The sequence below is a fragment of the Podarcis vaucheri genome, assembly GCF_965113315.1.
Source record: "Podarcis vaucheri genome assembly, chromosome: 6".
Classification (NCBI taxonomy): domain Eukaryota; kingdom Metazoa; phylum Chordata; class Lepidosauria; order Squamata; family Lacertidae; genus Podarcis; species Podarcis vaucheri.
The window spans coordinates 4,974,892-4,994,187 of NC_138764.1; the positions used below are offsets into that span (position 1 = coordinate 4,974,892).

General features: G+C 44.1%; 1 protein-coding gene across 4 annotated transcripts in view; it reads left to right on the forward strand.

Annotated features, from left to right (window-relative positions):
* The window catches only part of NMNAT2 (nicotinamide nucleotide adenylyltransferase 2), a 90,828-nt gene that overhangs the window by 63,772 nt on the left and 7,760 nt on the right, over positions 1-19,296 (forward strand). For all 4 annotated transcript variants that reach the window (XM_082226682.1, XM_082226679.1, XM_082226681.1 and 1 more), the window contains 5 exons: positions 7,464-7,542; positions 12,438-12,564; positions 14,301-14,381; positions 14,960-15,004; positions 17,060-17,136. In XM_082226682.1, the coding sequence (XP_082082808.1) occupies positions 7,464-7,542; positions 12,438-12,564; positions 14,301-14,381; positions 14,960-15,004; positions 17,060-17,136 (409 nt within the window). The remainder of the gene's footprint in view (positions 1-7,463; positions 7,543-12,437; positions 12,565-14,300; positions 14,382-14,959; positions 15,005-17,059; positions 17,137-19,296) is intronic.

Here is a 19,296-nt window from a genome sequence, read left to right on the forward strand (position 1 = left end):
CAGTAGCAGTGGCGTAGCGTGGGGGGTGCAGGGGGGGCCCGGCCGCACCGGGCGAAACATCGGGGGGGGGGCGCTCGCACTCGCAGCTCTCTGCCCCTACCGGATTAGGGGGCACAAATTACTTGCCTTGCCCCGGGTGCTGACAACCCATGCTACGCCACTGCTCTGTAGCGGCGACAGAGAGGTCATAGAATCATAGAATCATAGAATCATAGAATCATAGAGTTGGAAGAGACCACAAGGGCCATCGAGTCCAACCCCCTGCCAAGCAGGAAACACCATCAGAGCACTCCTGACATATGGTTGTCAAGCCTCTGCTTAAAGACCTCCAAAGTAGGAGACTCCACCACACTCCTTGGCAGCAAATTCCACTGTCGAACAGCTCTTACTGTCAGGAAGTTCTTCCTAATGTTTAGGTGGAATCTTCTTTCTTGTAGTTTGGATCCATTGCTCCGTGTCCGCTTCTCTGGAGCAGCAGAAAACAACCTTTCTCCCTCCTCTATGTGACATCCTTTTATATATTTGAAGATGGCTATCATATCACCCCTTAACCTCCTCTTCTCCAGGCTAAACATGCCCAGCTCCCTTAGCCGTTCCTCATAAGGCATCGTTTCCAGGCCTTTGACCATTTTGGTTGCCCTTTTCTGGACACGTTCCAGTTTGTCAGTGTCCTTCTTGAATTGTGGTGCCCAGAACTGGACACAGTACTCCAGGTGTGGTCTGACCAGAGCAGAATACAGTGGCACTATTACTTCCCTTGATCTAGATGCTATACTCCTATTGATGCAGCCCAGAATTGCATTGGCTTTTTTAGCTGCCGCGTCACACTGTTGGCTCATGTCAAGTTTGTGGTCAACCAAGACTCCTAGATCCTTTTCACATGTACTGCTCTCAAGCCAGGTGTCACCCATCTTGTATTTGTGCCTCTCATTTTTTTTGCCCAAGTGCAATACTTTACATTTCTCCCTGTTAAAATTCATCTTGTTTGTTTTTGCCCAGTTCTCTAATCTGTCAAGGTCGTTTTGAAGTGTGATCCTGTCCTCTGGGGTGTTAGCCACCCCTCCCAGTTTGGTGTCATCTGCAAATTTGATCAGGATGCCCTTGAGTCCATCATCCAAGTCGTTGATAAAGATGTTGAATAAGACCGGGCCCAAGACAGAACCCTGTGGCACCCCACTAGTCACTCTTCTCCAGGATGAAGAGGAACCATTGATGAGCACCCTTTGGGTTCGGTCAGTCAGCCAGTTACAAATCCACTGAGTGGTAGCATAGTCAAGACCGCATTTTACCAGCTTCTTTACAAGAATATCATGGGGCACCTTGTCAAATGCTTTGCTGAAATCAAGGTAGGCTACATCCACTGCGTTCCCTTCATCTACCAGGCTTGTAATTCTGTCAAAAAACGAGATCAGGTTAGTCTGACATGACTTATTTTTCAGAAATCCATGCTGACTATTGGTGATCACAGCATTCCTTTCTAGGTGCTCACAGACTGTTTGCTTAATGATCTGCTCCAGAATCTTCCCTGCTATTGATGTCAGACTGACTGGGCGGTAATTATTTGGGTCCTCTCTTTTCCCCTTTTTGAAAATAGGAACAACATTTGCCCTCCTCCATTCTGCCGGGACTTCGCCTGTTCTCCAGGAATTCTCAAAGATGACTGCCAGTGGATCTGAGATCACATCTGCCAGTTCTTTTAATACTCTTGGATGCAGCTCATCTGGCCCTGGAGACTTGAATACATCTAATCTAGCCAAATATTCTTGTACTTTTCCCAGTGGTGGCAGTACCCAAGTTCTGGAACTTGCAGCCTAGAGAGGTCTGCCTCACTTCTTCCTTGGCAGGTCTTCTGCTGCAGTGCAAAGACCTTTCTTTTTAGGAATCCTTCTGTTCTTCCTGCCTACATTGAGGCCTGTTTCCCCCCCCCCCCAATGTTCTTAATTGTTTCATCTGCTGGTCTTCTCCTGTTTTATCATTTGTCATTCTTTTGTATTACTGTTGTATTTGTATATTCCTTTCTCAGCTGCTTTGAGCTCTTTAGGAAAAGGGATATAAAGGTTTTCAGTAAAATAACACCTTAAGGAACAGCTAGAACTACAGTAACTCTTTAGCAGGCAGTTTTCTCATTAATAGTAGATTTACCCAGAGAGTAAATCTTTGTGTAACAGATGATCTCAGTTCATCATTCTGCAAGCATTTTCTGGCAGGCAAATCAAAAACTTTTGGCTTTAGGTTAGACTTGGGATGGCCAGAGCAAGAGATCACAGGCCTATAAGGATCAAATAGAATATGAAGATATACATTCAGATCCATGTTCCTACATCAAGGCCAGCAAGGGAGACAAAGCATCTGTAGCTGTTGGCAAACACTTATTAGCTTGTATGGAAAACAAAATTGCCACTCATTTTTTTTTCTTGCTTAAAAACATACACACAAAAGTAAAAATTAACATAAAAGATAAAATAATAACAGAAGAAGAAACAAAAACATATATACAAATTCCCCCTGTGGCTTCCCTCCCCCAGAGATCAACATTCTTTATTTTTTACAGTCTTTTTAATATTGCATCTTTCATATCTTACCCCTGATATTCCTAATATATTAAGTCTATCTATTTCAGCTTTACATACTTAATCTATGCATATTAGCATGTTATCTTTTGACCAGTGTTTTTTCATATAGTCATTTCACATTGCCATTCACTCCTTAGTTTCTGATTTGTCTGGTGTCTTATGGCAGCTGTTCACTTTGCCAGTTCTATATAATCACATAATTTAACCAATCTTCTTTTGTGGGATAGTGCCTCCTTTCCAATTTTTTGCCAATACAGTGGAACCTGAGTTTAATGCAGTGGTCTGCAGCATGTCTGTAGATTTGTGGCTGAAGGGAGATAGCACATCCACTGTATTTAATTTTTATGTTGATATTTTAATTGCATTTTTAGTGCTTTTATATATTTATTTTATTCTAAATTCTATATAATTCAAATTGTGATGCAATAAAATACAATATATAAAAAGGGGGGGAATACAATTAAGAATCATACAACATCTGGCACAGCACACTACAAATGCGCAGCAGGCAGAAAAACCATTAAGTGGTCCATCGAGACCCCCAAAGATTCTCAAGAGGTTTGTGGTGAAATGCTTTTGGGAACCACTCACCTCTAAGCTCTCCAGGAACTGGAGCAGCCCATCTAGTAAAGGTCAATTCAGATTCAGCCCACTAAATGTTGAGCCACTAGCTCCGTAGTGGGCAAGCTATGGCCTGGCAGATGCTGCTGGATTCAAACTCCCAGGAGCTCTGGCAAGTGTGGCCAGTCCTGAGGGAGGACAAGATTCGCAGTCTTGCAACTTCCAGGCAGGTTTTTCATCCCTGCACTATCTAAGCCAGTAAGGACCAAATTTCCCTGGGGTAGTCCAGTTCCTTCAGGAGCATTTACAGATAATTAAGTGCTTTCTTTATACAGTGGTACCTCGGGTTAAGTACTTAATTCGTTCCGGAGATCCGTTCTTAACCTGAAACTGTTCTTAACCTGAAGCACCACTTTAGCTAATGGGGCCTCCCACTGCCGTCGTGCCGCCAGAGCACGATTTCTGTCCTCATCCTGAAGCAAAGTTCTTAACCCGAGGTACCATTTCTGGATTAGCAGTGTCTGTAACCTGAAGCGTATGGAACCTGAGGCACCACTGTATTTCCCTGTTCTTTAATCTTACATTGTTAAGAAAATCTAGTGCTGCGTTTCCCACCTTGTGGCTCACCCAGGGCTGCTCACCACCATGACCTGCTCAGTGCTTTGCATTCCCATCTCCTGTGTTGCCGTTGTTGGTAGGTAGCAAAGCTAGGACATCTATTGAGTCCTTGGCAGTCTGTGGTCTATGGCTGGTCAGCAGCAGAATTTGGCTTGTTTAGTTGCAATTTCTGCAAACCTAACCCAGTTGCTTTATTATGCAGTAATGAAAGTGCCCCAGTACCTCACCTGGGGTGAGTTAACCTGGGCTAACCTCTTTTCCAGCCCTTCTGTTCCCTTGAGATGGCCTACGCTGCATGAATGAACCCTTACAGTATTATTAGTGAGAGTGTCTTAATTAGCAAGTTCACAACTCTGTAAACCTCAGGTGGAGAGTATAAGAAAAGAAGTTCAGCTGCTAAGAAAATGTTTGATAAACAGCCCAGTTTAGTAGCTCATTAAGTTTTCAATTAGGACCTTTATGCTGTTGGCTCAGCCTATGAGATTTTGATGCTTCCTTCCTTCCTTTCCAATCTGAGTTGGATGTAGAGGATCTTAGGAATTTTGGCATTCTTTTGCAATGTGCTCCCACATCCTGAAAAAGCCCAGGCCCTGAGATATGTCAGTGAGGAAACATCCTGGGTTTCAGGTGGAGTGGGGCTGGAACTGGCGTTTTGCCACTCTAGGGAGCTGCTGCAACTGCCTTTTAGGGTCAAGCTAGATGGGATGCTTGTTCCCGCATGTTTTCCACTGTGGGACAAACAGCAGGTTTGGGGGAAGAATTGAGATGATATAGGAGATGATATAGGAGGAAAGGGTTAAACTCTCCTCCTGTAATGTTGCCTCCTCATTACAATTTCTCTCCTGCTTCAAACCAGGGGTTACAATAAATACATATTTGGTATTGGGAAGGGAGGGTATAAGAGAGGAAGGCTGTTGTTGGAGGAAGAGGAAAATGTAAAATGAACAGGTTGGAATAATGAAAGAAATACGCGATTTGCAGGAGAATAGGATACGAGCTACCATAACTGTGAAAGGAGGGGGAGAAGCAATTACAGGAGATGAGTAAATGTACTTTGAGAGGCACAGGGAAATATAAAATAAAAGGTGAGGGCAGGGGGTGGCTAACTTGCGACCCTCCAGGTGCCAATGAACTTTTACCACCCTGAACCATTTAGTGACATCCACATACTTGGCCAACCTGCTGTTTGCTCCTCATTCCAGGTCTTTTAACAAGTTAAGCAGCTACGTCTCAATGCTTCTCCTGGGGGGAACCCCCTTCTTACACCCCTCCAATGGGAGAACTGACCATTCTCTTATTCTCACCTCCTTGCTTTAGCCAGTTACTGAACCATAAGAGGATTTGTCTGTCCGCTTATCCCATGACTGCTATGCCTAGCCTTTGGTGTGGCACTTTATGGAAAGATTTCGGAAAGATGTGAGTGTAGTGCCATATAAAAAGAGGATGCAAAATAGAATATTGACATTTTGGTTTCCATCTAAGATAGTGGGCATCAGCACTTTTTTTTTGGTCATGATTCTGAAGTCAGTCTTGATTGCGTGAAGTCATTTGCATTGTTGGTGCAAGTGAATTTCATTGGGTTATCCTGGGTCCTACCAGAGAGAAATCCAAATCATAATCTCTCTTAATTCACTCAGTTGCATAAACTTTTGCCATATCCCCACTTTGCAGTTTCCCCACCCCAGACTATAAATCCCCACCTGCTTTAGCCTTTTCTTCTATGGCAAATACCCCAGTGCCATCCCTTTTGTTACCTTTCACAGGTGCAAACCTACATAGCCAGCTAGGAAGACATGATGTCATAGAATCATAGAATCATAGAGTTGGAATAGACCACAAGGGCTATCGAGTCCAACCCTCCTGTCATTCCCTCTCCATTTTTCTCTTTTGCCTCTGAGTTCAGTTGGCTCCTCCCTGAAGTGGGAACATGTGGCATCTCTCTGGTGGTCTGGTTTGGTCCAAGGGCTTCCAGTTGCTGAACCCAGTTTTAGAGTATTCTTTGTGCCTTGCTATTTCATTCTGTAAGAAGCTGGCTTTGGTTGACAGATATTACTCTTGTCAAGTAGCCTGTTAGCAGAACAGTCCTGTGCAGCGTCCTTCTGCGTTCCAGCTTGCTGTCAGGTTTGCTCATCCACTTAGGAGTTGTCTTTCTGGAATGCAGTGCACTTTCTGGAATGCAGTGCTAATGAGCCTGGCATGATGATGGGCAGAACTGCAGTTACAAGCCCCAAGTCATCTGCCCTTATTCATCTCTGAGCTGCAATCTAATCTCTGGCATTATCCGTTGAGGAAGGGAGCTGCCCCATCCATTTGCCATCTCAGGAGGAGTCCCTTGATCCTTTGCTCTTCTTAATGGCCCATCACCTCACCAGGAAGTTAAAGGTAAAGGTAAAGGGACCCCTGACCATTAGGTCCAGTCTGGACGGCTCTGGAGTTGCGGTGCTCATCTCGCTTTACTGGCCGAGGGAGCCAGCTTACAGCTTCCGGGTCATGTGGCCAGCATGACTAAGCCGCTTTTGGCGAACAAGAGCAGCGCATGGAAACGCCGTTTACCTTCCCACTGGAGCGGTGCCTATTTATCTACTTGCACTTTGATGTGCTTTCGAACTGCTAGGTTGGCAGGAGCAGGGACCGAGCAACGGGCAGGGATTTGAACTGCCTACCTTCTGATCGGCAAGCCCAAGAGGCTCAGTGGTTTAGACCACAGCACTACCCATGTCTCAGTACCAGGAAGTTAGCCTGGCTTAAATAGCTGTTAACACTTGCCTTAATTAAAGGGTTAGAAGTGTTTAGCACACAGCTTAATAAACATGGGTCTGTCTTAATTCATGTTGGCATAATAAACACAGGTCTGGCATCCAGTCTAACATCTACTGGAACCAGGAATTTAGGGAAGTCTGGCACCCACAAACTCATACAATATAAAAATGAACCCCTCATTTGAGCAAGTTGGAAATGAACATGATTTAATTACATTCATATAATTATTTCAGTGAAAAGAGAAAGAGAAAAGGTTCCTGTAGCAGGAGAGTTCAGCCTTCCCTAAACTGGTGACCTCCAGATATTTTGGCCCAGATGATCATTGGCGGTGTTGTCTGAGACGGATGGAAATTGTATTTTAAAGGATGGGGTTAAAAGCTAATCACCCTGAACCTGGAAGGGTTGAATGCTGCATGTCTAAGTAACTGGGAAATATATATATTTCACAAAAGTGAAAGTTAAGGAATTTGAAAGCCAGGGCAGTAAAGCCCAAATCAAAGGCATAGATTCCTTCTCAGACTCCTGGGACTGTCACCCTCTGATTAATTACTTGATGGGAGTAGAGATGACCCCTGAGATTTATGCTGTATTTAATAATCAGCAATAAACTGGAGAGTAGAGACAACAATACAGCTGATTGATATATCCCTGTCTCCCCTGATAAGGTTTTTAAAATTAGTACATCAGATGAATAAGAAGCATTTTAACCCCCGTGGAGCCTTGCAGAAGTGGCCAAGCATTTCAGAAACTCCCGAAGCTGCTCGAGTGTGGACCTAATCAGTAATCTGGGTGGAAGACCAGCGGGAATATCTCGGTCCAACTATAATAAATGAATATTTGCAAATGGACAAGCAGTTTATGTATTCGCACTGTGGTATATTAAATTAAAATAACCAATTATCATGATTCGTGATTGTCAAGGCAGACTTTCTTTTCCTTTTCTCACTGTAGGGTGGACCCCTGGGAATGTTATCAGGATACTTGGCAGACCACCTGCACTGTACTGGAACATCACCGGGATCTGATGAAAGTGAGTTGGTTGCTAAGAAAGATAGTGGAGGCTGGGGGAACCGGGGCAGGTAGCTGAAGAGGTGAGGGGATTTGTTTTAAATATAGACTTAGGTATCGTTGCTTCACTTTCCATTTTTACTTTAATCACAAATTATTAGTACATTGAGGTGTTTTTTGTCTGATGTACATATCTAATTTAATTTCATTGCTGCTGCTACTGCTGCAAGTTGAATGGATTCCTAGGCAATGTTACATAACTCTGCATAAACACAGAATGTTTCATTAGAAATAAAAGTTCAGTATCCAGAGAATTTTAGCTTTCTTGTGAAAGAAAGAACTAAAGAGAAAGAAGGAAAGTTTGTAGCCCTTGGGCTTGAAAGTACTTGGGAATGCCTGGTGAAATTGTAGTATATTCAGTACTGGCAAAACAAACAAGCCCCAAAACCTTAGTACTTTGCTATATGTATTCCCTATAAGCATTCAGCTGGCATAAATGCAGCTATATTGTATTGCAATGGTGGCAGTGAAGCCTCTGATCCTGAGTGGTTGAACCAGCAGAGTTCCACACGTTCAGTTTGCCAGGAAACAGGGAACCCAGGGAACCCTTACAGGGAACCCAGAGGTAAGGAAGCTGTACAGATGATAAAGAGCAGAAAATGAAGTGACAAAAAAAGAGCCCGGAGGAAGGGTAGCTGGTGGCTAAATTTCACACACATTTTTTGCTAGACTGCTCTTACTGTCACTCGCAAAATGTCAGTGCTTAGGATTTTATTATTTGGCATGCACTAGCAAAGTTGTGAGAGGCAGTTCCCAAAATTACCTTGTTCCAGCCAAATTGGGACACTTTGTAGGAATGCTTCATTACTGGGGGAAACCCAGCTCATATTAACAGTTTGGACGTAATGCCAATCCAATCCATGACTTAGCACAAACCAGCCAGCGAACAGGTTCCCAGACTGGCTTCGTTCAGCACCCTCCCCCTGTTTGCTGTTGCCATGCTACCTGGGGCTGCACCACGGTTTGGCTTTGTATTATGTCCGTACCTCACACAGTGAGCAGTAAATCAAGAGCAAACCTTGGTTACAGAGAGCTCATGGTTTGTTTGGCATGAGATAAACCACAAGCTCAGGTGTGGATAGAAAGTAAGGCTAAATCTTGTCTTAGCTCTGGGTAGCATGGCAGCAGCAGGACTGGGGAAGGAATATTGTGGCACTACATCAGTAGTCTGGGAACCTGCTCATGCGCACAATAAATCTCTCTCCCTCTTCTGGAAATTGTAATTGTGTGAGGGAAATAGGTGTCTCCCAACAACTCCCAGCACCATTACCAAATTACAACTGCACGACTAAAGTGATGTGATACTCCTCCTTAAAATACCCATGCCAACCTCCCAATGCCATTTCACATGTTTCCAACCATTCATTAATGACAAAGACTCTGCTCTGGTGTGCTGATTCAGCTCTTAGAATTCGTGCTCAAGAAAATAATTCTAAACACCTTTATTCTGTTCATCGATCTAGTCCTGGCAAGGAGGTGGGGGAACGGGCGCAGGCAGCCCAGAGTGCCAAGCCTAATGGCATTGGGGAAGGCGTCAGAGAGGGAGAGAGGCACCAAATCCAATGCTTCACCTGCCAGGAATCATTTATAAGGGTGCTTTGGGCCATTTTCAAAATGGTCATCTGCTGCACTTGCTGCCTGTGCACCCATATATAAACAAATGCATTTGCTGTGTAATCTTGGAGCACTTCTAGATTGAGCAGTGCTTTGGGGGAAGGCAGTTCAGCAGCAAAAGGTTTTGTTGTATTCAGATCACAGGTGAAATTTCCAAAAGCCAATTTCAAGTTAGCATTTTGCCCCAAATTGTTGACTTTTTAAAATTGACCTCCTTTCCTTCTTATCCTGTCCTTTAATAGAAGAACAGCAGCTAGATGGATGTCCCAAACAGAACAAGCCCTATACATTTACCGACACTCCAGGAAATGTATGAAAAGGCTCCCACAACCAATGAGTGCAGCCGATTAACATCCATGAATCCTTATGGAAGAGCTTTGTCTAATCAGTGCCAGATTTACGTATAAGCTAAACAAGCTATAGCTTAGGGCCCACTCTCTTGGGGGACACCCCCAAAAAATTCAAAGGAAAAAACCTGGATGTACATTTCCAAAATATAAGATAAAAACAAATAAAATAAAACCTACATTAAGCAACAGTGTTTTGTGTTGTGTAGGCTCCTATGATGTAAGTAATGTTATTAATATACTTCTTCTTAATTGTATTTCACTATTAATATACTATTTCTTAATTGTATTTTAGTTCAACAATTACTTTGATAAAATACATATTTTGTTATGTGCAAATGGGTTGAGATACCTATTAGGTCCATCAGTTACCATATAGCATATATTCAACACAAAAAAACAGCGACAATTTATTGTTGACAAAGGACAGCTGGACATATCAAGGGCCCCATGAAGAAGAAGAAGAAGAAGAAGAGTTTGGATTTGATATCCCGCCTTTCACTCCCTTTAAGGAGTCTCAAAGCGGCTAACATTCTCCTTTCCCTTCCTCCCCCACAACAAGCACTCTGTGAGGTGAGTGGGGCTGAGAGACTTCACAGAAGTGTGACTAGCCCAAGGTCACCCAGCAGCTGCATGTGGAGGAGCGGAGACTCGAACCCGGTTCCCCAGATTACAAGACTACCGCTCTTAACCACTACACCACACTGGCTCTCAGTAGCTGAGGGCCTCATCAAACCTCAATCCGGCCCTGTGTCAGGTTCCTCTTCCTTAATGTCAAAGGACATGCTCTGTGGACTGGGCCAACCTAAGGCATTTTGCCGCCCAACTGCCCGCTGCTCCCCCAATTCCACATACAGAAGTCAGGCAGGCTTACAGTTGAATCTTACTTCATTACTGGCAAGGAGACAGCACCCCCCCCCCCACGCCTGTGAGCGACAGTCTAGCTTAGGGGGCACAGGAGAGGCCGTGCCTGGGGCACATAGCTCTGTCTTTCAGCACCTCTCCTCACCCCCCCAACACTGCTGCCTAAGATGACCACCTCACTCTGCCTAATGGTTGCATCAGTCTTCTGTTTGGAGAGCTGTGGTTTAGTCCTGAGATTTGGTCACACTGCAGGAGTGATTCATGCTCACTCTGCTTGATGCTCGGGCACCATGCTGATCTTTGCATATTGTTTCTCTCTGAAGTTTTTACATTGTGTGACAGGTTTTTCAACACCACTGATGTTGGCAATTCATTTCTAAAGCAGTAGATTCACCTACCATTTTATATGCACAATGCATTGTATCTTCTGTTTCTTCAACTACAAAAAGAAGGAAAGAAAGAATTGAGTGCCCTCTGGTGGCCAAAAGAAAGACTGCTTACTTCAGAATGCTTTTTTTAAAAAAAAAAATCATTTGGTTTAAGGATTTATTTATTATTTTTTTACAGAGTAGGTGTGCTGACTTCAGTCATGAGTGATCAATACTCCTTCCTTCCCCCTTTTCCCTTTTCCCTAGAATCTTCAGGGCCCATCAATGGGTCATAAATTTAACAAGCCAGATTGCATACTTGAGATCTCCCAGCAGTGAAGGCTTAACTAATCTGTGTTAAGTGGTCTTGAATGTGGACTCTTGCTTAAGAAATGCCTTGATGTATCAAATCAACATCCATTTTGTTCAATGCTCTTTTTTAAGAATACCAGAACTATGTTAATTGTGCTTTACCACGCCTTCCTTGGAGAGGATGTCAAAATCTCGGGACTTTGATCCATCTCTGGGGGGAATGACCAAAAGCACATTTTGGTGGGAGCTCTAGTTGAGATTCCTGCATTTCAGGGGGTTGGACTAGATGGCCCTTCATGGCTCCTTCCAGCTCTACAATTCTGTGATTCTATCATTGTATGAAGGATAGGAGGGTTTTGCAGGCACATGAGATATTTGGATAGTGATGGAGTGAGCGTTCTGCGTTGAGGTGCTCGGATATGCAAGCACCCCTGCAAGGAGAATTGGAGGAGGCACAGGCCGCCTCCAGCAGATCTCCCACCCTGACTTCTGCTTACAGTTCCACCCCTTGGCAGTCTCTCTTCATCAAGCCTGGGCTGGGCTACCTTTTGCAACCTGAGATTATGGGTCACTGCTGCTGCTGCCAGTGGTATGATCTTAGGCTGGAAATCCTGCAGCTCCAAAAAAGACTGTGCAGAACAAAAAAGCAACCCAGTGCTGAAGACCCTCTCGCCACAAAGATCAATCAAATATCTTGATTGATGAGCTACTGTTTGCTGCCGCTATCCACCTCCCCAGCAGATGCTTTCAGCATCTGAAAGAAGATTCCACCTAAACATTAGGAAGAACTTCCTGACAGTAAGAGCTGTTGGACAGTGGACTTTGCTGCCAAGGAGTGTGGTGGAGTCTCCTACTTTGGAGGTCTTTAAGCAGAGGCTTGACAACCATATGTCAGGAGTGCTCTGATGGTGTTTCCTGCTTGGCAGGGGGTTGGACTCGATGGCCCTTGTGGTCTCTTCCAACTCTATGATTCAGGCATGCAACAAGATTACCTATTGAAGTCAGTGGTGATCTAGAGGTCTCCACTGGTTTTATTAGTCAGGTCAGAGTCTTGTGAACATTTTTCTTTCCCAACAACTTGCAAGAGCCCTGAAACTGAAGAAAATGTTTTCAACGACTCAGATTCTTTTGAGCCAGACATGAGGCTGTTTCTCCACCCCTGCCTGGGTGGCCAAGGGGGGTGGAGTTGGGCGGATGAATGTCATGGGCAGGGACTTGTCAGGAGAGCATTGGCATATTTTGCAGGTCAGAGAAAATAACTTGGTGAGTACAGTCACATAGACATCCCTAAGATTGCCGACGTATAAGCAATGAATGCATAAATACCAACTGACACTCTCCATTTCTTCTAGCGAGTGACTGGTTGCATCCTCTCCAACGTGAACACACCTTCCTTGACCCCAGTGATTGGGCAGCCTCAGAACGAGTCCCCACAGCCTATCTATCAGAACAGCAACCTCTCGAACAAGCCCACTGCAGGTAGGTTCCAACAGAAGGCAGCCAAGTTCTCTAAAGGTGCTCCAATTTCTGGGGGAAACAGCAAGGCAAATGGGAAACGGCTCAGACTAATGCCTAGAAAGCTCTTGGATCTGTGCTCTTTAGCCCCGGGACAAGCAAAGTGTGGACGAGCTCTCTTGGGTCACCTGCAGTTGCTCAATACTAGTTGCATTCAGCTTTGAATCAGGGTCTAAAATTAGATTATTAATTCAAATGATGTCTATACAAAATAAACGAAGGCTACAATGCTACACACACTTTACTGAGAAGTTAATCCTGTTGAATTTGGGATTTACCTATGAGTAAACATGCATAGGATAAGACTCTACATTGCTTGCAAATGTATGTAGAAAAGTCCCAGCATATTTTTTTTAATGAAACAGGAGGCATGGGAGATTGGGGTTTTGAGTAAATGAGCAACAAGCTGGAGGGATGCTTAACTATTTCCCACCAGCCATTTTTCTGCTCCCCAGCTGCTTCCCACCCTGCAGAGTTCCAAATGCACAATCCTCCATGCAGGCTTGTAGCTGGGATCCCAAGAACTTCGGAGAGGAATTTCTGAGAGCAATTTTGTTCAGGAAAAGGACTGGTGGAGAAAGGGGCATGAAAACATGTCCTTTCAATGGCTGGGCTCCCAGAGAAGAGGCACACTTGGAGGAGAAAACAATTTATTGCGTGCTCAGGTGGGATGCAAGTAGCACAAACCATACAAATACATGAGAAAGCAAACAATTATAACTTCATAAACCCACAGAAAGATTCAAAACATCCAGTCATAGCATTCTATCTCATAGCATGCATGATCTTTTAAGGCACTTTGTATATATCACCCCACCTCTGGGCATGAGCCCTGTGATCAGGCAGTCTTCTGCATACTCCCTACATGACCAATGCGTGGACAGTTGTCCATATCTCAATCCATGTCTGACATTCCCTTCTTGTAAATGGGCATTTCCCATCCATAAGTTAATTGCCATTGTTTATGCTTCTCATTTTGCCTCAAGAGCTAGATATTTGTTTTGCTCAGCCAGCTCATCCTGTAGCCGAAACCACATCATTAGCCTGTCATTTTCTGCTGTCGCTACAATTCAAGCCTAGAGGGCAATTCTCAATTAAAGGTATTTTGTTTTATTTTATTTTATTTTCAATATAGATCTTTTCTTCAGCTACATATATACACATGCAGCCATTCCTCAGCTTATGAAGGTTGTTCTTCATTCTTCATTTAAAAAAGAAAAACACCTACTAGGTTTTAGTTCTATATATTTTTATGTGAAGTATGTAGTTTGTTCATCAGCCTGGAATCCAATGTGGAATTTGTGTAGAAGTAACTTCTGCTTAAATCAGTGTAACTTGCTTTCAAGGAGAGGACTGGGTGGCAAAGCAGCAACATTGCATATCTGCAGTTACTACTCAGGCTTAAATCTCATTCTGCTCTTTTTTACTCAAATGTAATAAGCATTTTTCACTCTGTGATGCAGTGCAAGGAAAGAAATGTGGCGATGAAAAAAAACTAAGTTTGGCTAAAACCCTCAGAGACAAACAGTGATTTCAAAGGTTTGAAAACGTGCAAAAAAACTGGTTGTTTCCAAAGGTGATAAAGCCGTTGAATTGAGGCAAATATTGTTTCCTTTTGAATCACAAGGCTGCTGCCGCCCTGTAGTAGCGGCTGAGCTCTCTCTCTCTTTATGTCTGATTTCCCTCCTTGCCTTTTTCAGCAAAGTTTTTGGGGAAGGTGGGAGAAAGCCTGAGCAGGATTTGCTGTGTTCGTCCACCGATGGAGCGTTTCACCTTTGTGGGTATGTTCCAGAAACGCAACTGCTTACAGTTGTGACCTGTTATTGAGAAATATATTATTCTTGCCTGGTTCTCATTTCACCCAGCTCAGTTCTTCATCCTCCCCCCCCCCCCCGCATCAACATAGCAGTGAGCGGGTTTGCACACAAGAGCCTTTTGTGGTAACGGCAGTGCCTGTCACAGCACATTCCTGATTTGAGACTAGAGATCTTTCCTGGAAGTCTTACAACCTGTCCTGGTGCTTGAGCATCTGGCTGAACATCTACACACTGGTTGAAATTTTGCTCAAGATAGATGAAATTCCCTTTATTTGCTTCAGAAACATTCAAACAAAGCAGAATAGTTACTCTAAACAACCTTCCTTTAATTAAGGTTGTTCTAAACAATCTTGCTTGCATTGAGATTCCTGCCTTGCAGGAGGTTGGGCTAGATGACCCCTGGGGTCCCTTCGAGCTCTGGGGGTCTGTGATTCTAATCAGTGTTCTGAATTCAGGGACAGAATCTCCCTTCTTGCTGGTCTTCTGTGAAATCTTCACCCTGACACATATTTTTTTCTTTTCTTTTGTTTGTGTTTCTCTAGATGAAAATGCAAACTTGGGAACAGTGATGAGATATGAAGAGATTGGTAAGTAAACATTATCCATGGGCTAAAAGGGGTACCATTTCCAAGTTGGGGGGGAGGGGGGTGCTCTCTTCCCCAGCAGGGTTTCACACAGGCAAACCAGGTGATGGAGATACTCAAGGCTCAAACTGCTTGTGATTTGAGAATAATAATGGGGGATAAATTTCTTCTGTTCCCACTTGAATGTGGGCTTTTCTAATTTCCACCCATTATATTGGGGGGGAATTAGAAAGGGCCCCTCCTTGAACAGCATGTTCTTCAACTCAGTCAAATTGTGCAAAAGCTCTTAATACCAAATTAACTGCGCACAGCTGATCTTATACATTAGATAAAATTATTATTCTTATTTATTAAATTTCTATATCACCCATCATCTGAAGATCAGAGGGCAGTTTACAATGTAAAAACACAAAAATACATACCATAATAACAAACAAAAACAATACCCCCCCACTGTTTAAAAGGCCATAGATTGTTTAATTAACTAAAGGCCTGAGAGAAGCAGAATGTTTTTGCCAAGGGATATGTCACCAAGGGAACAGGTGAGCCTCCTTGGAGCAGCCAAATGCGTGTGAGAATTCACATCAGATTAGACAGCACAGGAACAGCAAGCGCAAGAGACAAGTGGGTGTAATTCTGCAAGCCGACCCTGCCATTAGTAAGGCTGAGGCAGCTGCCTCAGATGGTTTATGGTGATACAGGGTGCAGTAACAGTACTAGCCACCCACCTTTCCCCCTGAGTCCCCTAAGATAGACGGCTGTCCTGTTGTCAGTGTTGAAGTCGGATTCAACTGCTGGTCCAGTCAGATTCTGTCTATAGAATTGGGGGTGGAATCTTGTCCCTCAGGCATCAAAATGTCTTGGTCTGGCCACCTGCTGCTGATATGCACAGGATGGTCTGCACAATGTGCATTGACAATCCCAGATTAATTTCATGAATGACTGAAAATAAATGTGCACCCCCTACTTTTTTAACAAATACTGGAGAATGCTGGTAATTGCATTAAAATGACTGACAACATTCATGGGTATAGCTCTTGAGTTTTGAACTGTTCACAGAATTTGGCATTGATTCCTAATAGCTACAGGTTGCCATAGAAAATCCCACAGAGATATAATTTGGAAGACCCAGAGTGACAGGAGTCTTAAGTCTTACTGTTTTGCTCTGGTGGCTAAATTGGCAATGTAGAGGGAGAAATTTCCGTTCTCATCAAGCCCTGGAAGAGCAAGGGTTGCATTTGCTTTAAATTCCACAGATTGTTTTTCCACGATCGTGCAGTTCAGGGCCTGGGAACAGATATAATCAGAATCATGCTGATTTAGTCAAAGAAGCGAAAACTCATTATTAAGTACTAGATACTTTGTGCAAAAATAAAACGAAATCGGATGTGGCTTGCATTATAGGACATTCCCACAGGAGTCCCTGGTTAAGTAGTGACTAATTTTGATTCTTCATTATTTTCAGAGAATGGCTATGGTAGTTTCAATAACTCATGATCTCAAAGCACTTTGTAAACAGTTATCCTTTAGTTTTAAATAATTTTAGTATACAATTATACAAAATGGATACTGCAGCTTTTAACAGCATAGAATGCTACACAAAAGACCTCTTGCATCTTTTATCAATTTGAAGCTGTAGGGGACGTTTCAGGAAATATGTTTCTCTCTTGAGCTGAGGCGAACTTTCACTAGGAATACTTCTTTTGTTCCATAAATGGACCTGGAAGTAATTTCTGTCCAAGCAAAACACATCCTGCCTGAAGTGGGCAATATGCCCAACCGGCTTCACCAAACACTTGCTCCCTCCATCACTCCAGAAGTAGTTCACAAATTGGTCAACACTGTGTTCATATGGCAACACTGTGTTCATACAAAACATTTTTACATGTGTGCATGAGTAGTAGTTAACTTGCAAGCAGTGGCCCACTTCTGACAACAGAATCCAAGCCACAGCTTTGTGTCCAAGCCTCTTTTTTTGCTCCCTTCTTCGGCACCTCTCTCTCCCTTTCCAGGCCTTTGAGTCTGTGTATCTGAATATCTGTGTACCTTTTTCTCCAGAGCTCCGAATCTTGCTGCTGTGTGGAAGTGACTTGCTGGAGTCCTTCTGCATTCCAGGCCTATGGAATGAAGCTGACGTGAGTTGTTACTGGAACATGGGTGAAGCTGTACTCTGTTGTTATTGTGGGGTTTTCTTCCCGCTGCCTGACTCCTGATCATTCACTCGCTCCATTTTCACACATACATTCATTCATCATAATGTTCTCACCAAGGATTCTTGCTTTTAGTTTCTTAGGCGGTGGGAAATCACAGACCATATGTTTGCTTCTACCTTTCACTCAGTGTGCATGGCATCTCCACGGCTAGCTCCAACAAAGGCAGAGGGGCTGAATGGGGGGGGGGTACGAATGCAAGGGGGGGTACTCCTCTTGGACAGCTTGTCTTACAAACCAGGGTGCCGCTTCAAATCTCACTGGAGTTGTGCAGATGCACAGCAAGGTCATGAATCTCATTAAATGGCAAGCACACAGCACCTGCTGCCTTGTAGCACAGGAAGCCATCTTTACTCAGATTTATTGTTCATTCTGAACTATCTCCAAGCAAGGCACAGAGTGAGATGGGGGGGGCATGTGATGTCCCAGTCCCAAGAAGGTTGCAGTCTAAGTATAATCAGTTTTGCTTTATGCACCATTCCGAGGACTCTTCTCTCTTCATCTTTCCATGCCTCCTTCACAGTGTGAGACCAGGTGGTTCTGCCACTCAGCAAGGCTGTTGATCACAAGAGTGTACATGTGGGTGATTTTGAAGGCTCCATCCCAAACTGCTGCATTAAAAAAGAGATGTTCACATAATTTTAGCCCTAAATTTAGCCTGTGGCCCAAGAGAGCCTTACAGGCCCTAATATGGCTAGAAATGTTTCCATGACACTGCAAGAAATAAGGATTATTTAAAAACTGAAGTCAGCCTGTTGCTGCAAGCTTAATAATAGCAGCAGCAGATCCCTCGTGCTTCACAGGGGTGGGTTAGACTCAACCCCTGCCAGTCTGAAAGCAGCCCGGAATACCTCTGAGATCCACATTCAGGGCCCCTCCAGCCTGGCGCTTTATCATGAGGGTATTCTGCCACATGTTCCTGGCACAATAATGGTGAATTTATTCTGTTTTAGTTTGTTCTGCAATGCTTCCCCAGTGCTTCCACATTATTACTATCTGAAGGGACCACCCTGCAACAAAGGCAGAACAAAAATAAACCAGATTGTATGTGGTATTCTAAAGTTACAGGATTTCAACAATACGTTACAAGCTATGCACTAATAAAAAATGTTTTTTTGGGGGGGCTATTGGGTTGTTGTTTTATTTTTATTAGGTATTTTGTGGTTTTATATCTTGATTTTATTTTGTGAACCGCCCTGAGACCCTCGGGTATAGGGTGGTGTCAGGGTTACTTCCAGATCCTAGCTCACAGAGGATCACGCTAGCCAGCGATCGTTAAATAAAAGTCTTTATTGAGTTACAGTCTCCATTCTCGAGCTGCTGCGTGCAACCCTACGTCTTATGCTTAGATCGGCGAAGCTCCGTCTGAGTCTCCGCCCCTTGCGCACCAACTTAATATCCTAGCCCTGCTCCACCTTTTCCGCCTGACAGTTCTCCTCTGGGTCCCTCTGCCCCCCTGGGTCTCTTCCTTCCGGGATTCTTCTGACGCTGACCCCCCTGACTCTCCTGTCTCCTTGCGCCGGGCTTTAGGACCTGGCTCCCTTTCCGGGCTGCCTACTGCGCCACCTTCCTGTGCATTTGAACTTGGCGCGCGCGCCCAACCTTCCACTTTCCGTCTAACCGTCACTTCGCTCCCCGATGAAGGTGTGGCCACTCCTGACTCGTGCCCTCCCTCCTGTTGCGAGCTGCCAGCGCTTGCTCCCTGGCGCTCTTCCTCTTTCCTACTCTCTGGCAGTGACGTTGGTCCCGATCTCCAACTGCTCCCCTCTGAGTCCCCTCTGGCTCTTTCTTCCTGGGGTGTCCCCCTAGTCTCCCCCCTTGCCCTGGCCACTGGTGCTCCTTTTTGTGAATCTTCTGATTCACTGGAAAGACTCGGAGATCTCGGGTCGTCGTCATCACTCATCCTTTCTTCTGCCTCCTCCCCCTCGCTCTCTGTTTCCTCCCTTGCCCTCGCCTCTGCTCCTGAACCCCTGACAGGTGGTATATAAATTCTATAATAATAATAATAATAATAATAATAATAATAATAATAATAATAATAATAATATTGCAATAATCAAGCTGTGTGAGAGCCCCAAAACTTTT